Here is a 19,722-nt window from a genome sequence, read left to right on the forward strand (position 1 = left end):
CTAAATATTTACTCAAATTTGGTCAGTCCAAAGGGACTAACCATAACTTTACACATACAGACACATATTTACGTGTCAAGGATGTTTGTTGCGTCATCTTTTTGACCCTTCCATCTCAGGTACGTACTTTGCAGAGAAACCTGGGGAAAGGAGGGGAATCCCTAATTGGAGTAAAGTGTGAGCTGTCAACTAATTTGTCACAACGCATTAATTAACCCTCTACTTGTAATTAAATCTCTCTCTTTGTTCTTTTCTTCACTCTTTCCTTCATGTATATCATCAGCCACTTACTTTAGTCAGGAAAGGTCGAATTGGAGAAATTTGGTAGAGTGATCAGAGGTAAAGGAAGATCATAGGAAGAGATGAGAGTGAGGATGGTGGACCTTAGGCAAGTGCTGGGCGCTATTCTCACTCTGTCGATGTTCGCCATGCTCGCGAATATGATCAAGCAGGATCACTTCAATTACTTCGAAGTAAGGCGCCCTTTGAAACTCTTATCCTTGTTATGCTATGTATATATGTAGAGATAGTTCTCAATGTTATAATTATTGCTTGTCCTTTATCATGCTCTTGATCATTAAGTTCGTATGACTATCAAATAAAGCCAAAAAGAGATACGTGAACTCGAGATTTTCCGATACAGATTCTAAAGCGAATGCTAGTGAAGTTATCAATATTGTTTTAGACAGTTAATCAGAGTTTCAAGCGCACCTTAGAAGTATGAATTGAATGAACCTTATTCGCTAATGCTAGTGAATAAACATATTTTGCAATGACTTGTTACTCAAGAGGTTTTGGATTTGATTCTTACTAGTGGGACTTTCCTTATTCACGTATTTTCCCTCCCATATCCATTCTCTTTTAGGACAATGGACATCGTCTGTAGTTAACCGAAAAAATAGGGAAAAAAATTGCCTGAGCAAAACCATAGGGGAGTGCAAAGAGAAGTAGCCCCAATCTGGCGAAATTCATGTGTCGCGGCTGCATTGTCGGTGATTCAGCACCGTATGCATTTACCATGTAGGTCGAACCGTACTTAATTAGGTACGAGTATGTTATCTCTTTATAACCAGAATAGATTGATGGTCTCTTCCCAAAAATTCATATCTTTTCCTGGAGATATATAATTAGTGTTGTACAAATTTTGTAATAGTGGAAAAAATGTTATTCATAAGCTTAATTAATTTTCCAGAACCAGAGGAAAAGTTGACTCGATAAACATGTAATCTTCTTTATGTGTATTGCAGGTGAAGTATCCCCCAGTAATAGCCACAATGGAGTCTAATACCTTAAGGATTACAGAGCAGATTAGACCAGTTATCAACTTCCCCAGAGCCAATAATAATGGGATTCTCGTGGATAACAGAAAAGTGCTCAAATCTTGCTGGAAATTCTCATCATCAGGTAAGTTCAACCATTAATTTTCTCCATTAATTTGTGTATAAGTAATATATACTATTAGTAACATATTAATAACTCCGGAATTGGGACATGATGGTGTCTCGCATGCACAAGGAAGGTAGTCGTTGTGTTGATTCACATCTCAAGACATTTCATAATGAATTAATTTAGCAAAATATTCTCCAACAACCTGACCTCTTGAACTTATTACTTTCGCAGAGAAGAGGCACCAGCCCAAAGGTTACATTATGTTTTCGCTGACAAACGGCCCCACGTATCATATGGCTCAGGTTTGCATTGTCCATTTTGCTTATCCCTCACAAGGTGTTAGGTCGCATCGCCATGATGTCTCTATTCTTTGTAAAGCATGGTTAAGTCGCTTATACATAGTCACTGAATAAACCAAGATTTCACCTAGAAAGACCAAGAAGTATTGCAAAATAACATATTGCATAATTTGATCATAATTCGAACACATTATTGTTAATACGTACAAAAAAGTTGTGATTGTGTTTGATCTATGCTCCTACTTTTTCTTTAATTGTTCGTCACCACTAAATTATATCGACATATACCTTTTATCTTGGAGAATAAATGTAGGTTGCAAATGCTGTGGTCGTGGCCAAATATTTGGGGGCAACTCTTGTTCTCCCTGATTTTAGGGGGAAGAAGCTTGAAGAAAGGAGGTCAGTGATCTATATTATATATATACACATTAAATATTTCCCCTTTTTTTTATTTTTTGGTCAGGGATTTTCTCTTAGACAATTGAGGTATTGCAGGAATTTTACTGAGATTTATGATGATCAGAGGTTCGCAGACAGCCTCAAGGGGATCGTCGAAGTGTCTCGGAATTGGCCTTCTCAAGCCTATGTGGGAAAGGCTCCCGTTGTTCGGGTGCCTAGCATGGTATCAGAAGACTATATTGAAGCACATGTAAAACCACTGTTTCATGAGAAGGGAATCCTAAGGGTATCAACTTATTTTCCTTTGATAAGCACGAGGAAAAATGATGCAACGAAAGTTTGGGGCCCCGTCTTGTGCCTTGCAAGGTTTAAGACACTTCAGCTCCAACCTCATATTCGAGGAATTGTTGATGGTATGATTTGGAGGATGAGAAAATCTGGAGAAGGCCCAAATGGAAATATTATCTCGATTGATCTGAGGGATGATGTTTTCCAGAGCAAAAGCTGTCGACAGCTTGGAGGCGGCAGAATAAATATTTGTGACGTAAAGAAAGTTGGCAAGTTCCTGAGGGAGAATGGCTTTGGTCCTGAATCTGCCATTTACTTGACGCATTCAAGATGGCACCATAATCTCGATCCACTGAGAGAGTTGTTTCCAAAAACATACACAAAGGTATGGAACACTATATACATCTTTATGAACTATTCAATTTTGTCAATGAAGTATACAGACAAAAGGAAAAAGCAACAGTTCTTTTGTTCTTAATCAATCAATAATATTTCTTCTGAAATTTTAAGCAGGAGCTGCTCATTCATCCAGATCAAAGGCAAAAGCTTCTTGGCAGGAGGGATTCCGAACTCAGGAAGGTCATCGACTTCGTCATGTGCACGGATAGCGATGTGTTTGTACCAATCATCAAGGACCAGTTTTCCACCAGTGTCGTCGGTTGCAGGATAGCTTCTAGGCGGATGCAGATACTTGCTCCCGCTAAAATCTTGGGTTTCTCTGCTTCAGCATCCGATTCTATCTCTCCTAACGTCCCGCAGATGACCCACTTGGCTCATTCGTGTTTATGCTGATCCAACCTCCTACACGGCTAGCAAACTAATGCCTAATTCCCCTGCATTGCACCATTAGGTCTCAACCGCCTTTTCTTTTGTGAACAAGTCCATATGAAACAACTTGTGATTACAGAGTATTGTAGAAGGTTAAGTATGTTGATAGATAGAGCTTTAGCACGGGCTATATCGATGTGTTTATGAAACATTGGGGCCCTGCAAATATTTCAACTGCGAAGTGTCTCTTTCCAAAATATAAATGCGTGAAGGCAATGAATTGAAGTTTTGTGAACTGTCCCTCAATCACCACTCCCGGCATCGGAATCAGCACAGGAGCTGCAGCAAGATCATGACTCACTGACACTCGAAGGACGTACACAAAGGGATGGAAGTCCATGGATCTTTCTAGTTTTGTAATAAGGTATATAGAGACAGAAGGGAAAATGACCGTCATTTGAACTAAATCAATCAATTACATCTCTTCTGAAATTTTGAGCAGGAATCTTCTCTCATCAAGATCCTACCAAAAAAATAATCGCTCATATATATAAAAGATCACAACTCCCTAATTATAAGATTGTACGTGCACATTTAATGTTAAATATTTAACCTACGTATTGTATTGACAATTAGATAAATGTGCGATGTATATTAAATAAAATATTAGCTGTTCACACATCGATATATATCCTTAACAAAAGTATCATGAATTTCCTGAATTATGGTCACCTAATAGTAAATGAAACAATTTAAAACAACAAATTAATACGATAAAATCATTAAAATAGATATTATAATAATTTTCACTAGACAATGTTAATTAAAAATATATACAAATGATCACAACTAGTGCTAATTGTAAGACCATGTGTGCATATAAAAAAAATGGCCAGTTTATTTTTTAAAGTAGCGCAATGCATATATTAACTGATTTTATAAAAATGTAAACACAAGATACTAAGCTTACAAACTACAGTCACATAAAAAATTAAAATCGTTGACATATCAAAGTAAGGATATCACAAAGATTACTTCAAAATCAAGAGAGAATATAGCGCAGTAGTGCACCTCTTTTTTGGGGATAAAAAAGTCTCAGATCCAATATTTAGTGGAACCACCGTAACCATTTATTAAATATTTAGGATTTCTATTTTAAAGTATTAGGTTTACGGGCCTTTTTTGTAATAGAAAAAATTATATCAAAAAAATTAAATAATTATTGCTATACATGCTTAATTATTTTTTATAATTTTTATTATTCCAATTAAAATAATTAAATTTATCTTTAAAAATTATAAAAAATAATTATCAAAGCCCCGTGCACAGCATGCATTAGAACACTAGTTATTATTTTCATAAGATGGCGCCAGGGCATCGGTCGGGGTATTGGCTTCCATTTCTAGTTTCTAGCTCGCAATAATAATAATAATAATAATAATCTGATCACGAGCGAGGCAGGAGAACTGTCACGCATACATATTTATATACAAATAGATCTTCCCTTCCCTGCGCTGCAATCCCTCACTCCGTGCTCTCCGCTGTTAGGGTTTGTATCGCCAGCACTTCTCTCTTGTCTTCTTCATCTTCCTGTCCGGTTCTTTCTTACCCTTTATTGTGTGATTCAATTCCATTCGGTTCTCAGATTAGTCCGCAATTTATCTGATTGACTGACATCGTGATTTTTCTTCCGCCATATCCGAGAATTATGCGTCCGTCCCCATTTCGTTTTGTGTTTTTCTGGTTGGTGTAGTTTTCAGGGTTGTCGCTTGGGTTGTAAACTGATCATCAATTCGTTTGCTGTCGGGTGGCTTTACTCATCAATTTGAGGATCTTAGGATTGGATTCATTGATCAGTTGAATTCACATTCATTGCGCTCGATCGGCACCTCCTGAATAAGGTGGTGCATCATCAGTTTGTTTGCATTCAAGTGAAGGGAAAAGCTCATCTTATTGATTAATCCGTGTAGTTTGACTTAACATTATTGATGATTGCTTGGCTTGTTTAGTTTCGGCGATATGATGTCACTTCACTCACTCACCCACTAGTCAGTCATGAACCGAATACATTATTATATAGGATGAGATGAGATGAGATGTGATAGCGATTGCGTTTCATATATCCTTATTGTGAAGAGAGGAGAGTCGTGATTGCGAGATTGGTTGTCGTATATGTACATATATATACCTGAGTTTGTTTCTGCTCCTCTTCTCTTTGATATATATTATTACTGTATGCATTGTTTCTTACTGGTTTTCATCTCATCTCCTAGTCGTCCCAACCAATGGCTCCAGCTACCACTCCGCGATATTACGAGTACTCAGATGAAGAAGAAGACGACCAAGAAGGCGACATGATGATGACCCCAGAACAAAGAGAGACGTACTGGAAGATGGTTGAGGAAAGAAGCGTAAGATAGTTCTTTCCTCCTCCCTCCTCTCTGTTACGCTTCTCGTCCAGGCGTTAAGCTTGGTTACCGATACGTGTGGGACTGACTTAATTCATTCTTGTTGTGTGGTTGTGTATGTTGTATGTGTTTGGTTTAACTGGCTGCTTAGCTAGCTCCTCAGCATTTTACTTTCATTCATTGTTTTCAGGGATTCGAGGTCCCTGACTTTCCACCAGGGCTGGATCTTGGTCAGATAGTACCGATTAAAAACATGAGAGGCCTCATGAAGGATTTGAAGTTTTGCTGTCAGTTAGTGATCGAGCATTATATACGGGAGGAGGTCTTTCTCTCTCTTACCTACCTACATTTTACAGATATATAGTTCCGGTCTTGCCATTCTTTGGTCGGTTTCGTTTCGTTTTGTTCCCCCCTTGAGACATTCATCATAACATCTGGGCGAAAAATTCCCCGCGGTCGTGTCTTTGAATGTGCACAAACCAAAGGTTGTTTTATGTACTTCCTTGTGGGGTATCAACTCACGACAATTCAACTGCTGTTTTTCTTTCTCCGAGGAGCTTTCATCCAACCTTTGTTCATTAACAATTTGTGCAGGGTAAAACGATCAAATTTATGAAAATATTGAAGGCAAACGGGCAGATTTGTGCTCCAATAAATTACTACATCACCTTCGAGGCGAAGGTTCTTAGTGGCAAAGTCGACGTGTATCAAGCTCTGGTTCACCTCAAATGCAAAAGAGAGAAATCGAAAGTGGGCATCATGCGGCTCAGACCCCAAACGGGGAATCCAACTGTCACGGGGTCATCATCTTGCAGCACCCCCTGTGCTGCTCCGGAAGAGAGACTGGAGGTGGATCATCATGCGGCCCGAACCTGATACGGGAAACACAAGGCTCAGGGAAGCATCATCTCTCAGCAGCCCATCTCGTGTGCTGTTCTGGAAGAGAAACCGCAGGTGGATCACCGTGCATCTCGAACCCGATATGGGAAAAAATTCAAGGGCCAGGGATAGTGAAGCATCACCTTGCAGCAGCAAGCTTTTTAAATGAAAGCAAAACGGGCCCGATCGTGTGCTTTGCAATGTTTATGACTCTCCTACATTAACCTCATATCCTAGGAATCGTTAAGATGTAACATTGACCCACTGAATATATCAATTCAGTGAGGTTAAAATGAACATAATATTTTGAACGAAAATTATGATAATGTATTTTTTTGAGCATCTACTTATAAAATATATAAAAGTCGAAAAGCGTAATTGAGACTTCACCTTTTGAAAACCCTTAGCTCGTAGTTAATCGTCTTACGGCTCGAAGAATTCAATCCTTAATGGGAAGATTCATGTATTTGACTTTTTGATTTTCGTTAAATGAGCTTCTCTATCTTCTTTTTATATCATGTTACGAATTTCAGAAATATGTCTGTACATATGGATATATACTTATGAGAGTTCTTGAAATTTTAAAAATCTTCTCGATAATTACAATAACTCATCAAGATTAGGAATATTGATCCAAAATCAGCGTATTAAATGTCCTATAAATAGTGAACTTAAAAATTCAATCTACACGTTTGTTCTATTTGTCTTAGTCTTTCCTACACCTTCATCTCCCTAAGGTTCATTTAGGATTAGCTTGGGAGTGTTGGGACCGAAATAAAAGCGTTGAAGTATAATTGCTGAAAAATAAGTGTTGATTTTAGATTAAGAAAAATTGTTTAGGATATAATAATTAGAAACTACTAAAATTAAAATTATTGCTTAAAAATTGAGAATAAGCAGAATCAGTTTTTATAGAAGCCTCTCAGCCTTCTTGAGAAAATCTGGTTTCCGACAACAGAAATTAGCCAAACCATGGATTTGAAAGATTTCACCAACTTTTTCTTAAAACTCAATAAAATAAGCATTTATCCAATCGCTACCACACTTCCAAAAGAAGTCTTATATATATACATAGATTGTTCTTATTTATACAACACTATAATATTATCATAAATTTACAGTGATAAATCTGCTCGATACATAAATTTTTTATTTATTTTTTATTCGCATATATGTGTTGATTATCTTCATTTGATTTTAAATGAATTAATAAAAATTACTACGCAACGCACGGGTATCACCTGATCTAATATTATATAAAAAAAATTACAAACGCTTATGAGACGGCATCTTTTGAAAACCCTTAGCCCGTGTTTAATCGCCTTTTGGATAGTTCAGAGGATTTAATTTCTCATGAGTAGATTCACGTATTTTCCTTTTCAAATTATGGTTAAATAAATTTTCGCTGTATTTTCTTTAATATTTCATATTCAATAAATATTGGATATATATCCATATTATTTACATGAATTGATATACAATTACAAACCTTTTTCTTAAGACTAAAAGTTTTTCTTGAATAAATATTTAAACAACTCCACGAGATATGAGAGATTTATTCAAATTCAATGGACTGAAAAAATAATGGATTAAATCATTAAAATAGATATTAGAATAAGTTTTACTAGACAATGTTAATTAAAAATATATACAAATTATCACAACTATTGCTAATTACAAGAACATATGTGCATATAAAAAAATAAAAAAGAAATTGACCAGTTTATTATATTTGTAAAGTGGCGCAATTTATATATTAACTGATTTTATAAAAATGTAAACACAAGATACTAAGTTTACAAACTAACATAAGTTAACATATTAAAGTAAGGATATTACAAAGATTATTTCAGAATCAAGAGAGGGTACAGCGCAGTGGCGCACCTCGAACCTGGGGATCAAGAAGTTCCATATTTAATACTAGTGGGACTATCCGTGCCCATTTATTAGATATTTAAGATTTATATTTCGAAGTATTAGGCTTATGGGTTTTCCTTGTAATAAAAAAATATTTTTAAAAATTAAATAATTATTGTTATAAATTCTTAATTATTTTTTATAATTTTTATTCTTCTAGTTAAAATAATTAAATTTATCTTTAAAATTTATAAAAAAATAATAATAATAATCAAAGCCCCGTGCAAAGCACACATTAGAACCCTAGTTATTGTTTTCATAAGATGGCACCGGGGCATCGGTCGGGCTATTGGCTTCCATTTCTAGTTCATAATAATAATAATAATAAAGAAAAAGCCAGAGAACCCAGTGGACCTCCACTTTCCTACCTACTTACCTTCCTAGTTGGATAACAGGCCCATGGCGAGAGGACGAGAACTGTCACGGATACATATCGGACAATTATGCGTCCATCCCCGTTTCGTTTTGTGTGTTTCTGGTTGGTGTAGTTTTCAGGGTTGTCGCTTGGGTTGTAAACTGATCATCAATTCGTTTCCGGCCGGGTGGTTTTATTCATTGATCAGCTGAATTCACATTCATCAGTTGAATAAGGTGGTGCATCATCAGTTTGTTTGCATTTAAGTGAAGGAAAAAGCTCGTCTTATTGATTAATCCGTGTAGTTTGACTTAACATTGTTGATGATTGCTTGGCTTGTTTAGTTTCGGCGATATGATGTCACTTCACTCACTCACTCGCTAGTCAGTCATGAACCGAATACATTATTATGTAGGATGCGATGAGATGAGATGTGATAGCGGTTGTTGGGTTTCATATATCCTTCTTGTGAGGAGAGGAGAGTCGTGACTGTGAGATTGGTTGTCGGTTTTCACGATGCCATTATATTTATAGGTATATATGTACATAATATACCTGAGTTTGCTCTGCTTTTCTTCTCTTTGATATATATTATTACTGTATGCGTGGTTTCTTACTGGTTTTCATCTCATCTCCTAGTCGTCCCAACCAATGGCTCCAGCTACCACTACACGATATTATGAGTACTCGGATGAAGAAGAAGACGACCAAGAAGACGACATGATGATGACCCCTGAACAAAGAGAGACGTACTGGAAGATGGTTGAGGAAAGCAGCGTAAGATAGTTCTTTCCTCCTCCCTCCTCTGTGTTACTCTTCTCGTCCAGGCCTTAAGCTTTGCTACCGATTCGCGTAGGACTGACTTAATTCATTCTTGTTTTGTAGTTGTGTATGTTGTATGTGTTTGGTTTAACTGGCTGCCTAGCTAGCTCCTCAGCATTTTACTTTCATTCATTGTTTTCAGGGATTCGAGGTCCCTGACTTTCCACCGGGGCTGGATCTTGGTCAGATAGCACCGATTAAAAGCATGAGAGGCCACATGAAGGATTTGAAGTTTTGCTGTCAGCTGGCGATCGAGCATTATAAACAGGAGGAGGTCTCTCTCTCTCTCTCTTTCCTACCTACATTTTACAGATGTATAGTTCCGGTCTTGCTTTTCTTTCGTCGGTTTCATTTCGTTGTGTCCCCCCCTTGACACATTGATCATAACATCTGGGCGAAAAATTCCCCGCTGTCGTGTGTTTGTATGTATGTGTGCAAACTAAAGGCTATTTTCTGCACTTTCTTGTGGGGTATCAACTCACGACAATTCAACTGCTGGTTTTGGATCCTAGATGTAGGTGTCCTGGTGCATATGTTTTTCTTTCTCCGAGGAGCTTTCGTCCAACCTTTTGTTCATTAACAATTTCTTCAGGGTAAAGAGATCAAATTTGTGAAAATATTGAAGGCAAACGGGCAGATTTGTGCTCCAATAAATTACTACATCACATTCGAGGCGAAGGATCTTAGTGGCAAAGTCGACGTGTATCAAGCTCTGGTTCACCTCAATTGCGATAGTGAGAAATCGGAAGTGGGCATCATGCGGCTCAGACCCGAAACGGGGAATCCAACTGTCACGAGGTCATCATCTTGCAGCACCCACTGTGCTGCTCTGGAGCAACCGCAGGTGGGTCATCATGCGACTCGAACCCGATACGGCAAACGCAAGCGTCAGGGAAGCATCATCTCTCAGCAGCCCATCCTGTGTGCTGCTCCGGAAGAGAAACCGCAGGTGGATCATCATGCGGCTTGAACCCGGTACGGGAAACGCAAGGCTCAGGGAAGCATCATCTCTCAGCAGCCCATCTTGTGTGCTGCTCCGGAAGAGAAACTGCAGGTTTATCACCATGCATCTCGAACCCGACGCGGGAAACGTAAGGCTCAGGGAAGCATCATTTCTCAGCAGCGCATGTCGTGTGCTGCTCTGAGAGAGAAACCGCAGTTGGATCATCATGCGGCGCGAACCCGATACAGGAAAAAATTCAAGGGTCAGGGATAGGGAAGCATCACCTTACAGCAGCGCTTGTCGTGCTGCTGCTCCGGAGGCCGGGACTAGTGGTTTCAAGTACTGTTTATGGAGAGGAATTGATTTATTGTATTAAAATAATTTTTAGGATTTTTAAGGGTTTAAGAATGAAAAAATAAATAAAACAGAAGCCACATTATAAACTCAGCTTTCACCGAGAGGGGGGAGGGGAGGACGGACACAACAACGAAGCAGCAGGAGAAAATCAAGAAGACAGAAAAATGAGCTCTGCACAAAGGTCAATCACTGGCGAAAAGGGAAAAGTGCAATGGGTTGAGGAAACGAACTTCAGAGCTGCTTAGCCAAACCCCAGATGAAGAGGAAAGAGAATGCGGCAAAAGAACCACCTCAGAACATCAATGGATAGAAGGGAAAGGCGCAGCGGGGGAAAGGAAAATGGAGCAAGCATTTATCATCTGCAGGTACACGCAGTGAAGGTGGAGAGATGAAGAAAGGAAAGAGGGGAGAGAGAGAGAGAGACCTGTTGATACTGTTGTGTCTCTTTTCTGTACTAAGGAAACCGCACTGGGCAGAGGGGTGATGAACGAGAGAGGAGAAGAGAGGAGATGAGGATGTGGGGTTCAAAGGAGGTCAGTCATGGAGAGGATGTTTGCCAAGAAAATATGGGTTATATTACTTTTACACAGACGAGGATGTCTGCACCTGACATGGGGTAGCACAGGCATTTTGAGCAAAAGTGCTGCCATTTTCCCGGAATGAGCAAAAGGAGTAGCATTGGCACAGACGAAAAGGATGTCATTTTCTGGTAAAATAAGTAAAAATAGTAGCAGAGGAAACTGCTCTTTTATTGCATGGAAAGTTCAAACTAAATATCTACCCTCATTTTTCAATCGTTGCAAAAGAAAAGGCCATGGCATTTAGCTGTGTATCAGCATCAACCATTTCAGCCACTACTCCCAAATTTAATTTCGTCGGGAGAGATTGAACAAGAACAACTTCCGGGGTTGCAATGTAATAAAGAAAAGGATAAATAATACTATACATTATGATTTTTGAAATAATTTCATCACACATCATATTTTCAAAAATTTTCACGATACATCCCGAATTTTTTTAAAAATTTTCACCATATATTATATTGTTACTTTCTCGTCCAAAATTGGATTGAATGGTAACATTACGATATCTTCATGGACAATTTTGCACAAAAGAAAACTTGAGGGATTTAAAATAAAATAAAGGGAAAAATGTAAATAATAATTAAAAAAAATAAAGAGAGGAAAGGGCTAGGGAAGGGAGGTCGGGGGAAGGGAGGTCGGGGGAAGGGGGGATGATGTCGCCGGCCACCCAACACCATAATTAGGGTCATCGACTGCTTCAGAGCCAACTAGCAATCCATGTTGAGGGTTATGTGGCCAACGCGACAAGATCCCCTAAATTGGTGAGTTGGGGTAGCGCCTCGCCAGCCGTCGACCCCCCAATTGAGGTTGCCAACCTGGTCTGAGTCGGTTGGCGACCCCAACTGGGGGGTCGATAGTAGGCGATGGCGCCTCCAAACCCCTTCAATATGGGGGATCTCCCCTAAATTTTTTTTGGGGGGGGCGGGCGCCATCAACCTCCCAAAGGCCACTGTGATCCCCAAATTGGGGGGTTCGAGGGAGCCATCGCCGGCCACCCAACCTTCGATTGGGATCGCTAGCCGGCTCTGATTTGGCCAGCAAAACCAATTGGGGGTTGGGTGGTCGGAACCTCCTTTCCTGAGCTCCTTTCTCTCTTTCTATTTTTTTAATTTTATTTCTTTGATTTTATTTCGTTTTAAATCCTTGATATTTTCTTTTGTACAAAATTGTCCTTAAATATGTCGTAATATTACTATTCAATCCAATTTTGGATAGAAAAATAACTATATGATATACGATGAAAATTTAAAAAAATTTCGCGATGTCATGAAAATTTTTAAAAATATGATGTCTAGTGAAATTACTTCAAAAATCATGATATATTGTGTTATTTACCCCAAAGAAAAAGAAATTGTCGGACATCCTCTATCCTAGCCTAGGCGACAGCTGTTCTCCTCCTACTTCTATCTCTATCCTGTCCTAGCCTAGGCGGCAGCTCTCTCTTCCTCCCCTCTCCTCTCCTCCTCCGTCCCACTCGCTGGGGCTAGACGCACTGTGCACTCTCTGCATGCGACATTCTCTCTCCCCTTAATAATAAAATATTTGGTCGTTTTAAATCAATGATCTGATTCTGATCGACAACGGAGATTGGGCCTAATCGATTAATTTATATATACAGGCATCTGTATTAGTTTAGTTCACAAGAAAAATAGAAAAAAACAAAAACAAAAACAAAGAAATCACTTGTTTTTATTCCATATATAAGATGATTAATTAATTTTTTGATCCATCCATCAAATCATAATTTTGGGGACTCAACCCACAGTAATAACAGCAATATTATGATTTTTCTAGAAATGTTTATCTATGACTATTTGTTATGCGTAACTAATTGTACTTAAAAAATTTTCGAAACTTTTTTTATTTTTAGATCTACAGAAAATATATAGAACATAGTAGAATTCCTATACTTACGGGAAAGGTGAACACACACGCTACAATGAACTCTCTCTCTTTCAGGCAAAGAGGAGAACATAGTAATATAACGGGATTTTTACCTAAAATGGCTCATGGTTTGTCCGTTTTGTCAAATCTATCATATGCTTTTTTTTTTGTCAATCTATCCCATGGTTTACTTTTTATATCAAATCTATTCCGGCGTTATCTTTTCCGTCGACATCTAACGGCCGTGCTGACGTGGCACGTGGAGAGATAGTGGGCCACACTTGCCACGTAGGCGCCACGTCAGCACGGTCGTTAGATGTCAACGAAAAAGATAACGTCGGGATAGATTTGATGCAAAAAGTAAACCATGGGATAGATTTGACAAAAAAAAGCATATGATAGATTTGATAAAACAGGCAAACCATGGGCCATTTTAGGTAAATACCCCGTAATATAACTCTAGCTAAAAACCTAAGAATCGAGACAAAAATGAAAGGGGCAATTAAAGGAACCAATCAATCATCGTCCGAGAGACAAGCCTTATATTGTCCTTCATCTGGCAAGTACATATCAGCTCTTTCCTAAAAATAATGGGGCTTTAAATTTTCATTTAAAAAAATAAACAAAAGGAAAATCAAGGAAACGAGGGACCAACGCGATCGCTTATAGCCACTAGTACAGCTTTCCTGTCTGAGGTGGTCGGCACTCTTCTAAGCCGTCAGTGACCTCAGATGAGGGAACGATGGGTGCTGGCAGCCAATGGCCTCACACATCCCCCAATTTCTTTTTGTGGCAGGGAGGGGGGAGTGCATTTCGGGGCGCCATAGCTAGCTGTCAACCCCCCAATTGGGGTCACCGGCCTGGTCTAAGTTGGTCGACGACCCCAACTGGGGGGTCGATAGTTGGCGAGGGCGACCCCAAACCCTTTCAATTTGGGGAATCTCCCCTAAATTGGGGTTCGACGGCTGGCGGGGGCGCCCTCGACCCCCCCATTGGGGGATCCTACAACTGTGATCCCCAAAATGAGGGGTTCGGGGGAGCCTTCGCCGGCCACCCAATCCCCTATTGGGGTCACCAGTCGACTTTAATTCGGTCAACAAACCCAATTAGGGGTTGGGTTGCCAACACTTCCCTTCCTAAGCCCCCTTCTCTTTTTTTCATTTTATTCAGTTTCAAATCCCAAAAGTTTTCTTTTGTACAAAATCATTCATGAATATGTCGTAACATTACTATGCAATCCAATTTTTTATAAGAAAGTAACGATATGATGTGCGGTGAACATTTTTTAAAAACATTTCGTGATGTGTCGTGAAATTTTTTGAAAATAAGATGTCTTTTGAAATTATTTCAAAAATCATAATATATAATGTGATTTACCCCAAAGAAAAAGAAAATGTCAGACCTCCTCTATCTTGGCCTAGGTTGCGGATGTCCTCCTCCAACTCTTATCTCTATCTTGTCCTGGCCTAGGCGGCAACTCTCTCTTCCTCTCATCCTCTATCCCACTCACCGGGACTGGACGCACTATGCACTCTCTACATTCCAACAAATTTGGCCTTTCGCATTCCCCAAATTTGGGGAGGATGGGCTTTCGGGTGTCCCTGCTGGCCGTCAACCCCACCCCCCCCTGCGCGCGCGCTAGGGTCACTAGCCTTGTCTGAGTCGGTCGGCGACCCCGACTGGGGGGTCAATAGCTGGCGAGGACGCCCCCTGAACCCTTCAATTTGGGGAATATCCCCTAAATTAGGAGATCGATGGCCGGCGGGGACGCCCTCGACCACCCAATCTTGGGGGATCCTGCCACTGTGATCTCCAAATTGGGGGGTTCGGGGGGAGCCCTCGCCAACCACCCAATCCCCGATTGAGGTCATCAGTCGACTCTGATTCGGCCGGCAAACCCAATTGGGGGTTGGGTGGCCGGCACCTCCCTTCCTGAGCTCGTTTCTCTCTGTTTTTTCTTTTTTCATTTTATTCCGTTTCAAATCCCATAAGTTTTCTTTTGTGCAAAATTGTCCCTGAATATGTCGTAACATTATCATTCAATCCAATTTTGGATAGGAAAATAACGATATGATATGCAGTAAAAAAAATTTTAAAAAAATTATCATGTGTCATGAAAAATTTTGAAAATATGATGTCTAGTGAAATTATTTTCAGAACTCATGATTGTTAGGAATTGGTGTATGCCCTAGAGGCAATCTATCATCAGTTCTGTAATATGACATATATTTCATTATATTACGAGGCATTTTTGTTATTGTGTAGATTGCGCTAAGTATGATTTTACATAATAATATCCTTGGAATAGTAGATTCAATAGGCATCAAGTGTGACTTGATTGTGAGATCCTATAATTACTGAACATTATTCCTAAATGTCCCTAGTCAAAGTATTATCGTTAATTAGGACAACGATAATACGGTTAGACTAGTGTGGGTGTTGATTGATGACCAAGTCTCACAGGTCATGGATATGGAGATATCAAGTCAAACCACATGTATACATTAAGAGTAATGTGTATTGGATTGACCCGCCATGAGATTGATACATGGGTTGTTATGTGATTGTCATTAGCATATCTCAAAGTGACTATAGTGTAATGGTCCTTTGACTTGAGGTCACCATGGATTCCTACATGTAATATCATATACTTTGATACTGTCAAACGCCACTGTAATATGCTGGTTATAAAGACAGTTATTGGGTATATCATAAAGCATGGAGAGGAATGTGAGTGACCAAGATAAGATTTGTCCCTCCTACGAAACGGGAGCGATATCTCACGGCCACTTGGTGGTTAAGTCTAAAAGTGTATGCATACTCAAATGAGTCGATATAGCGATATCGAACTCATTTGTTCTGATAGACTTACCCAGTAAACCAAGAAAGAGAGATATTGAGCCATACAAAGATGTCATCGACCATGCCTTGGGCTCAATAGAGATATAGAGGACAAATGGATTATATTACATGGCAACGTAAGTCACAAGGTTCGTCGAGAAATTGACTTTTCCAATTACTTGAGTAACAGTGATGCATTGCTAGATACTGCTCACTGTTTGTAATATTGAAATAGAGATTTCGATATTACTGTGAACGTAATTGGGAACCTACAGGGTCACACACTACGACTAAATTGACGAGATATCTTGAAACAAATAAAATCGTCTAATAGAGATTAGATGATTTATGGTGCGACCAATTAATCGGATGTTTAATAAGATTAAATTTGTCAATTAATTAGACTCGATTTATTAGATTAAATGGATCCAATTAATGCACGATCTATGTGAGGACACATGGCAATTTGGGATTCTTAATTCCCTTGTCCCACATCGGCTAGGATTGAATTTCTTCCTCCCCTGTTGCTGATAAAAAGGGGGGGCAGAATACATATAAATAGATATACTGATACATGATATATATATATACGGGTGTATGCATATGTGTGTGCATATAAGTGTATATATATATATATAATTTGGGTTGAATTGTTCAACTCAAATTAGGTCCATTAGTTTAAAATTTCGGGTGTCGCATCAGTGTTTCTTTCGAGTGTTGGTCGCTAGCACCGCCGATCTCGAAGACTCGTCAACAAAGTCGATGTGGATACCGGTAGAGGCGTCACGCGTAGGACGCTCGATCAACAATATTAAATATTTCAGGTACGCTTTTATTTACTCTTATTCTTCTAGTCGGTCTTGGGATTAGTTTCACGGGTATGAAATTTTTTGAATTTCTGTTCCTTTTACTCTTCCGTAGATTCTGTGAAACTAGCAATGATATATGGTGTGATTTACCCCAAAGAAAAAGAAAATGTCAGACCTCCTCTATCTTGTCGTAGGCGGTGGCTATCTTCCTCCTACTCCTATCTCTATCATGTTCTAGCCTGGGCGACAGCTCTCTCTTCCTCTCCTCTCCTCTCCTCCTTTGTCCTACACATCGGGACTAGACCCCCTATGTACTCTTTGCATTCCGACAAAATTGGCATTGTACATCCCCCAAATATTTTTTGTGGGGGGGGGGGGGGGGGGGGGGGGGGGGTGGTGGGGGAGGAGGTTTCAGGGCGTCCTCGCTAGCCGTCGACCCCCCAGTTGGGGTCACCAGCCTAGTCTGAGTCGGTTAGCGACCCCAATTGGGGGGTCGATGACCTGCGGGGGCGCCCTCAATGACCCCTTACCATGCGCCAGCACCCCCCCCCCCCCCCTTGAATTTGGGGAATCCCGCAACTGTGATCCCCAAATTAGAGGGTTCCGGGGAACTCGTCGGCCAGCCAATCCCCGATTGGGGTCACCAGTCAACTCTAATTCGGCCGGCAAACCCAATTGTGGATTGGGTGGCCGACACCTCCCTTCCCGAGCCCCTTTCTTTCTCTAATTATTTTTATTTTTATTCTTCATTTTATTCCATTTCATATTCCATAAGTTTTCTTTTGTGCAAAGTAACGATATGATGTGCGGTGAAAATTTTTTTAAAAAAAATCGTGATATATTGTGAAAATTTTTGAAAAGGTGATGTTTGGTTAAATTATTTTAGAATTCATGATATATGGTGTGATTTACCCAAAGAAAAAGAAAATGTCTAACCTCCTCTATCTTGGCCTAGGCGGCGATTCTCCTTGTCTTACTCCTATTTCTATCATGTCTTGGCCTGTGGGGTAGCTCTCTCTTCCTCTCCTCTTCTCTCTTCTCTTCCTCTGTCCCACTCACCGGGACTGGACACACTATGCACTCTCTGCATTCCGACAAATTTGGCTTCGCACATCCACTAATTTTTTTTTGGGGGGGAGGGGATGGGGTTTCGGGGCGTCCCCGCTGGTTGTAAATCCCCCTGTTGGGGTGCCTAGCCTGATCTGAGTTGGTCAGCGACTCTAACTAGGGGATCGATAGCTGGCAAGGGCGCTCCCGAGCCCTTTCAATTTAGGGAATCTCCCATAAATTTTCGGGGCCGCCCTCGACACCCCTAATTTTGGGGATCCTGCCACTATAATCCCCAAATTGGGGGGTTTGGGGGGCCCTCGCAGGCCACTCAATTTCCGATTGGGGTCACCGGTCTGCTTTGATTCGGCCGGCAAACCCAATAGAGGATTGGGTGGCCGACACCTTCCCTCTCGAGCCCCTTTCTCTCTCTATTTCTTTTTTTTTTTTCCGTTTCAAATCCTTGAAGTTTTCTTTTGTGCAAAATTGTCCCTGAATATGTCGTAACATTACCATTCAATCCAATTTTGGATAGAAAAGTAACAATATGATGTGCGGTGAAAATGAAAAAAAAAATTCACGATGTGTCGTGAAAATTTTTGAAAATATGATATCTGGTTAAATTATTTGGTTTGATTTACCCTAGAGAAAAAGAAAATGTCAGACCTCTGCTATCCGGGCCTAGGAGGCAGCAGTCCTCCTCCTACTCCTAAGTTTATCATGTCCTTGGCCTAGGCCACACCTCTCTCTTCCTCCCCTCTACTCTGCTCCTCTATCCGACTCACCGGGATTAGACGCAGTGTGCACTCTCTGCATTCCGAATTTCTCTCTCCCCTTAATAATAAAATATTCAGTCGTCTTAAATCAATGATCCGATTCTGATCGACAATGGAGATTAGGCCTGATCGATTGATTGACATCAGATGTTTTATGAGTTGGGTCTCATTTACCACAAGATGTTGATTTATGATAATATATACAGACATCCGTATTAGTTTAGTTCACAAGAAAAATAGGGAAAAAAAAACCAAAGAAATCACTTGTTTTTATTCCATAGATAAGATGATTAATTAATTTTTTGACCCCTCCATCGAATCATAATTTTGGGGACTCAATCCACAATAATAATAGCAATGTTATGATTTTTCTAAAAATGTTTATTTCTGACTATTTGTTATGCGTAATTAATTGTACTTCAAAATTTTTAGGAACCTTTTTTTTTCTTTTTAGATCTATAGAAAATATATAGAACATAGTAGAATCCCTATACTTACGGGAAAGGTGCACACGCACGTTACGATGAACTCTTTCTCTTTCAGGTAAAGAGGAGAACAGAGTAATATAGCTCTAGCTAAAACCCTAAGAACTAAGACAAAAATGAAAGGGGAAATTAAAGGAACCAATCAATCGTCGTCCAAGAGACGAGCTTTATACTGTCCTTCATCTAGCCGGTACATATCAGCTCTTTCATGAAAATATTGGGGCTTTAAATTTTTCATTTAAAAAAAAAACAAAAGGAAAATCAAGGAAATGAGGGACCAACGCTTCCCTGTCCGAGGTTGGCGGCACTCTCTTAATCCTTTGGTGACCTCGGACGAGGGAACGATGGTGCTGGTAGCCAATGGCCTCGCCAACGTGCTCTTCTTTATTTATATATAGGCAAGAGCAAGCAAGACTACGCCCCCCCCCAGCTGCGCGCTTTACAGTAGAAAAATGAACATCATTTGGCAAAT

At 39.8% G+C, this 19,722-nt stretch overlaps 2 protein-coding genes across 2 annotated transcripts; both read left to right on the plus strand.

The window, feature by feature from the left end:
* Nucleotides 1-263: 263 nt before the first annotated feature.
* Nucleotides 264-3,438, plus strand: LOC116194793 (protein MANNAN SYNTHESIS-RELATED 2-like). The gene is made up of 6 exons (XM_031523684.1): nt 264-473; nt 1,248-1,404; nt 1,621-1,691; nt 2,002-2,087; nt 2,184-2,760; nt 2,889-3,438. Exons 1-6 carry the CDS (start codon nt 363-365, stop codon nt 3,165-3,167), a joined length of 1,281 nt encoding a protein of 426 aa, XP_031379544.1. The 5' UTR covers nt 264-362; the 3' UTR covers nt 3,168-3,438.
* Nucleotides 3,439-4,569: 1,131 nt separating this feature from the next.
* Nucleotides 4,570-6,789, plus strand: LOC116197191. Its single transcript, XM_031527244.1, has 4 exons — nt 4,570-4,692; nt 5,417-5,554; nt 5,742-5,873; nt 6,146-6,789. Exons 2-4 carry the CDS (start codon nt 5,429-5,431, stop codon nt 6,425-6,427), a joined length of 540 nt encoding a protein of 179 aa, XP_031383104.1. The 5' UTR covers nt 4,570-4,692; nt 5,417-5,428; the 3' UTR covers nt 6,428-6,789.
* Nucleotides 6,790-19,722: the final 12,933 nt, after the last annotated feature.

Source organism: Punica granatum, chromosome 2 (genome assembly GCF_007655135.1).
Source record: "Punica granatum isolate Tunisia-2019 chromosome 2, ASM765513v2, whole genome shotgun sequence".
Classification (NCBI taxonomy): Eukaryota; Viridiplantae; Streptophyta; class Magnoliopsida; order Myrtales; family Lythraceae; genus Punica; species Punica granatum.

Coding starts and splice junctions, on each gene's coding strand:
- LOC116197191 (XM_031527244.1), top strand. CDS start 5,429: ATGGCTCCAGCTACCACTCCGCGATATTACGAGTACTCAGATGAAGAA. Junction 5,555..5,741: donor AGATGGTTGAGGAAAGAAGC/GTAAGATAGTTC, acceptor CATTGTTTTCAG/GGATTCGAGGTCCCTGACTT. Junction 5,874..6,145: donor AGCATTATATACGGGAGGAG/GTCTTTCTCTCT, acceptor CAATTTGTGCAG/GGTAAAACGATCAAATTTAT.
- LOC116194793 (XM_031523684.1), top strand. CDS start 363: ATGAGAGTGAGGATGGTGGACCTTAGGCAAGTGCTGGGCGCTATTCTC. Junction 474..1,247: donor ATCACTTCAATTACTTCGAA/GTAAGGCGCCCT, acceptor TGTGTATTGCAG/GTGAAGTATCCCCCAGTAAT. Junction 2,088..2,183: donor AAGAAGCTTGAAGAAAGGAG/GTCAGTGATCTA, acceptor GAGGTATTGCAG/GAATTTTACTGAGATTTATG.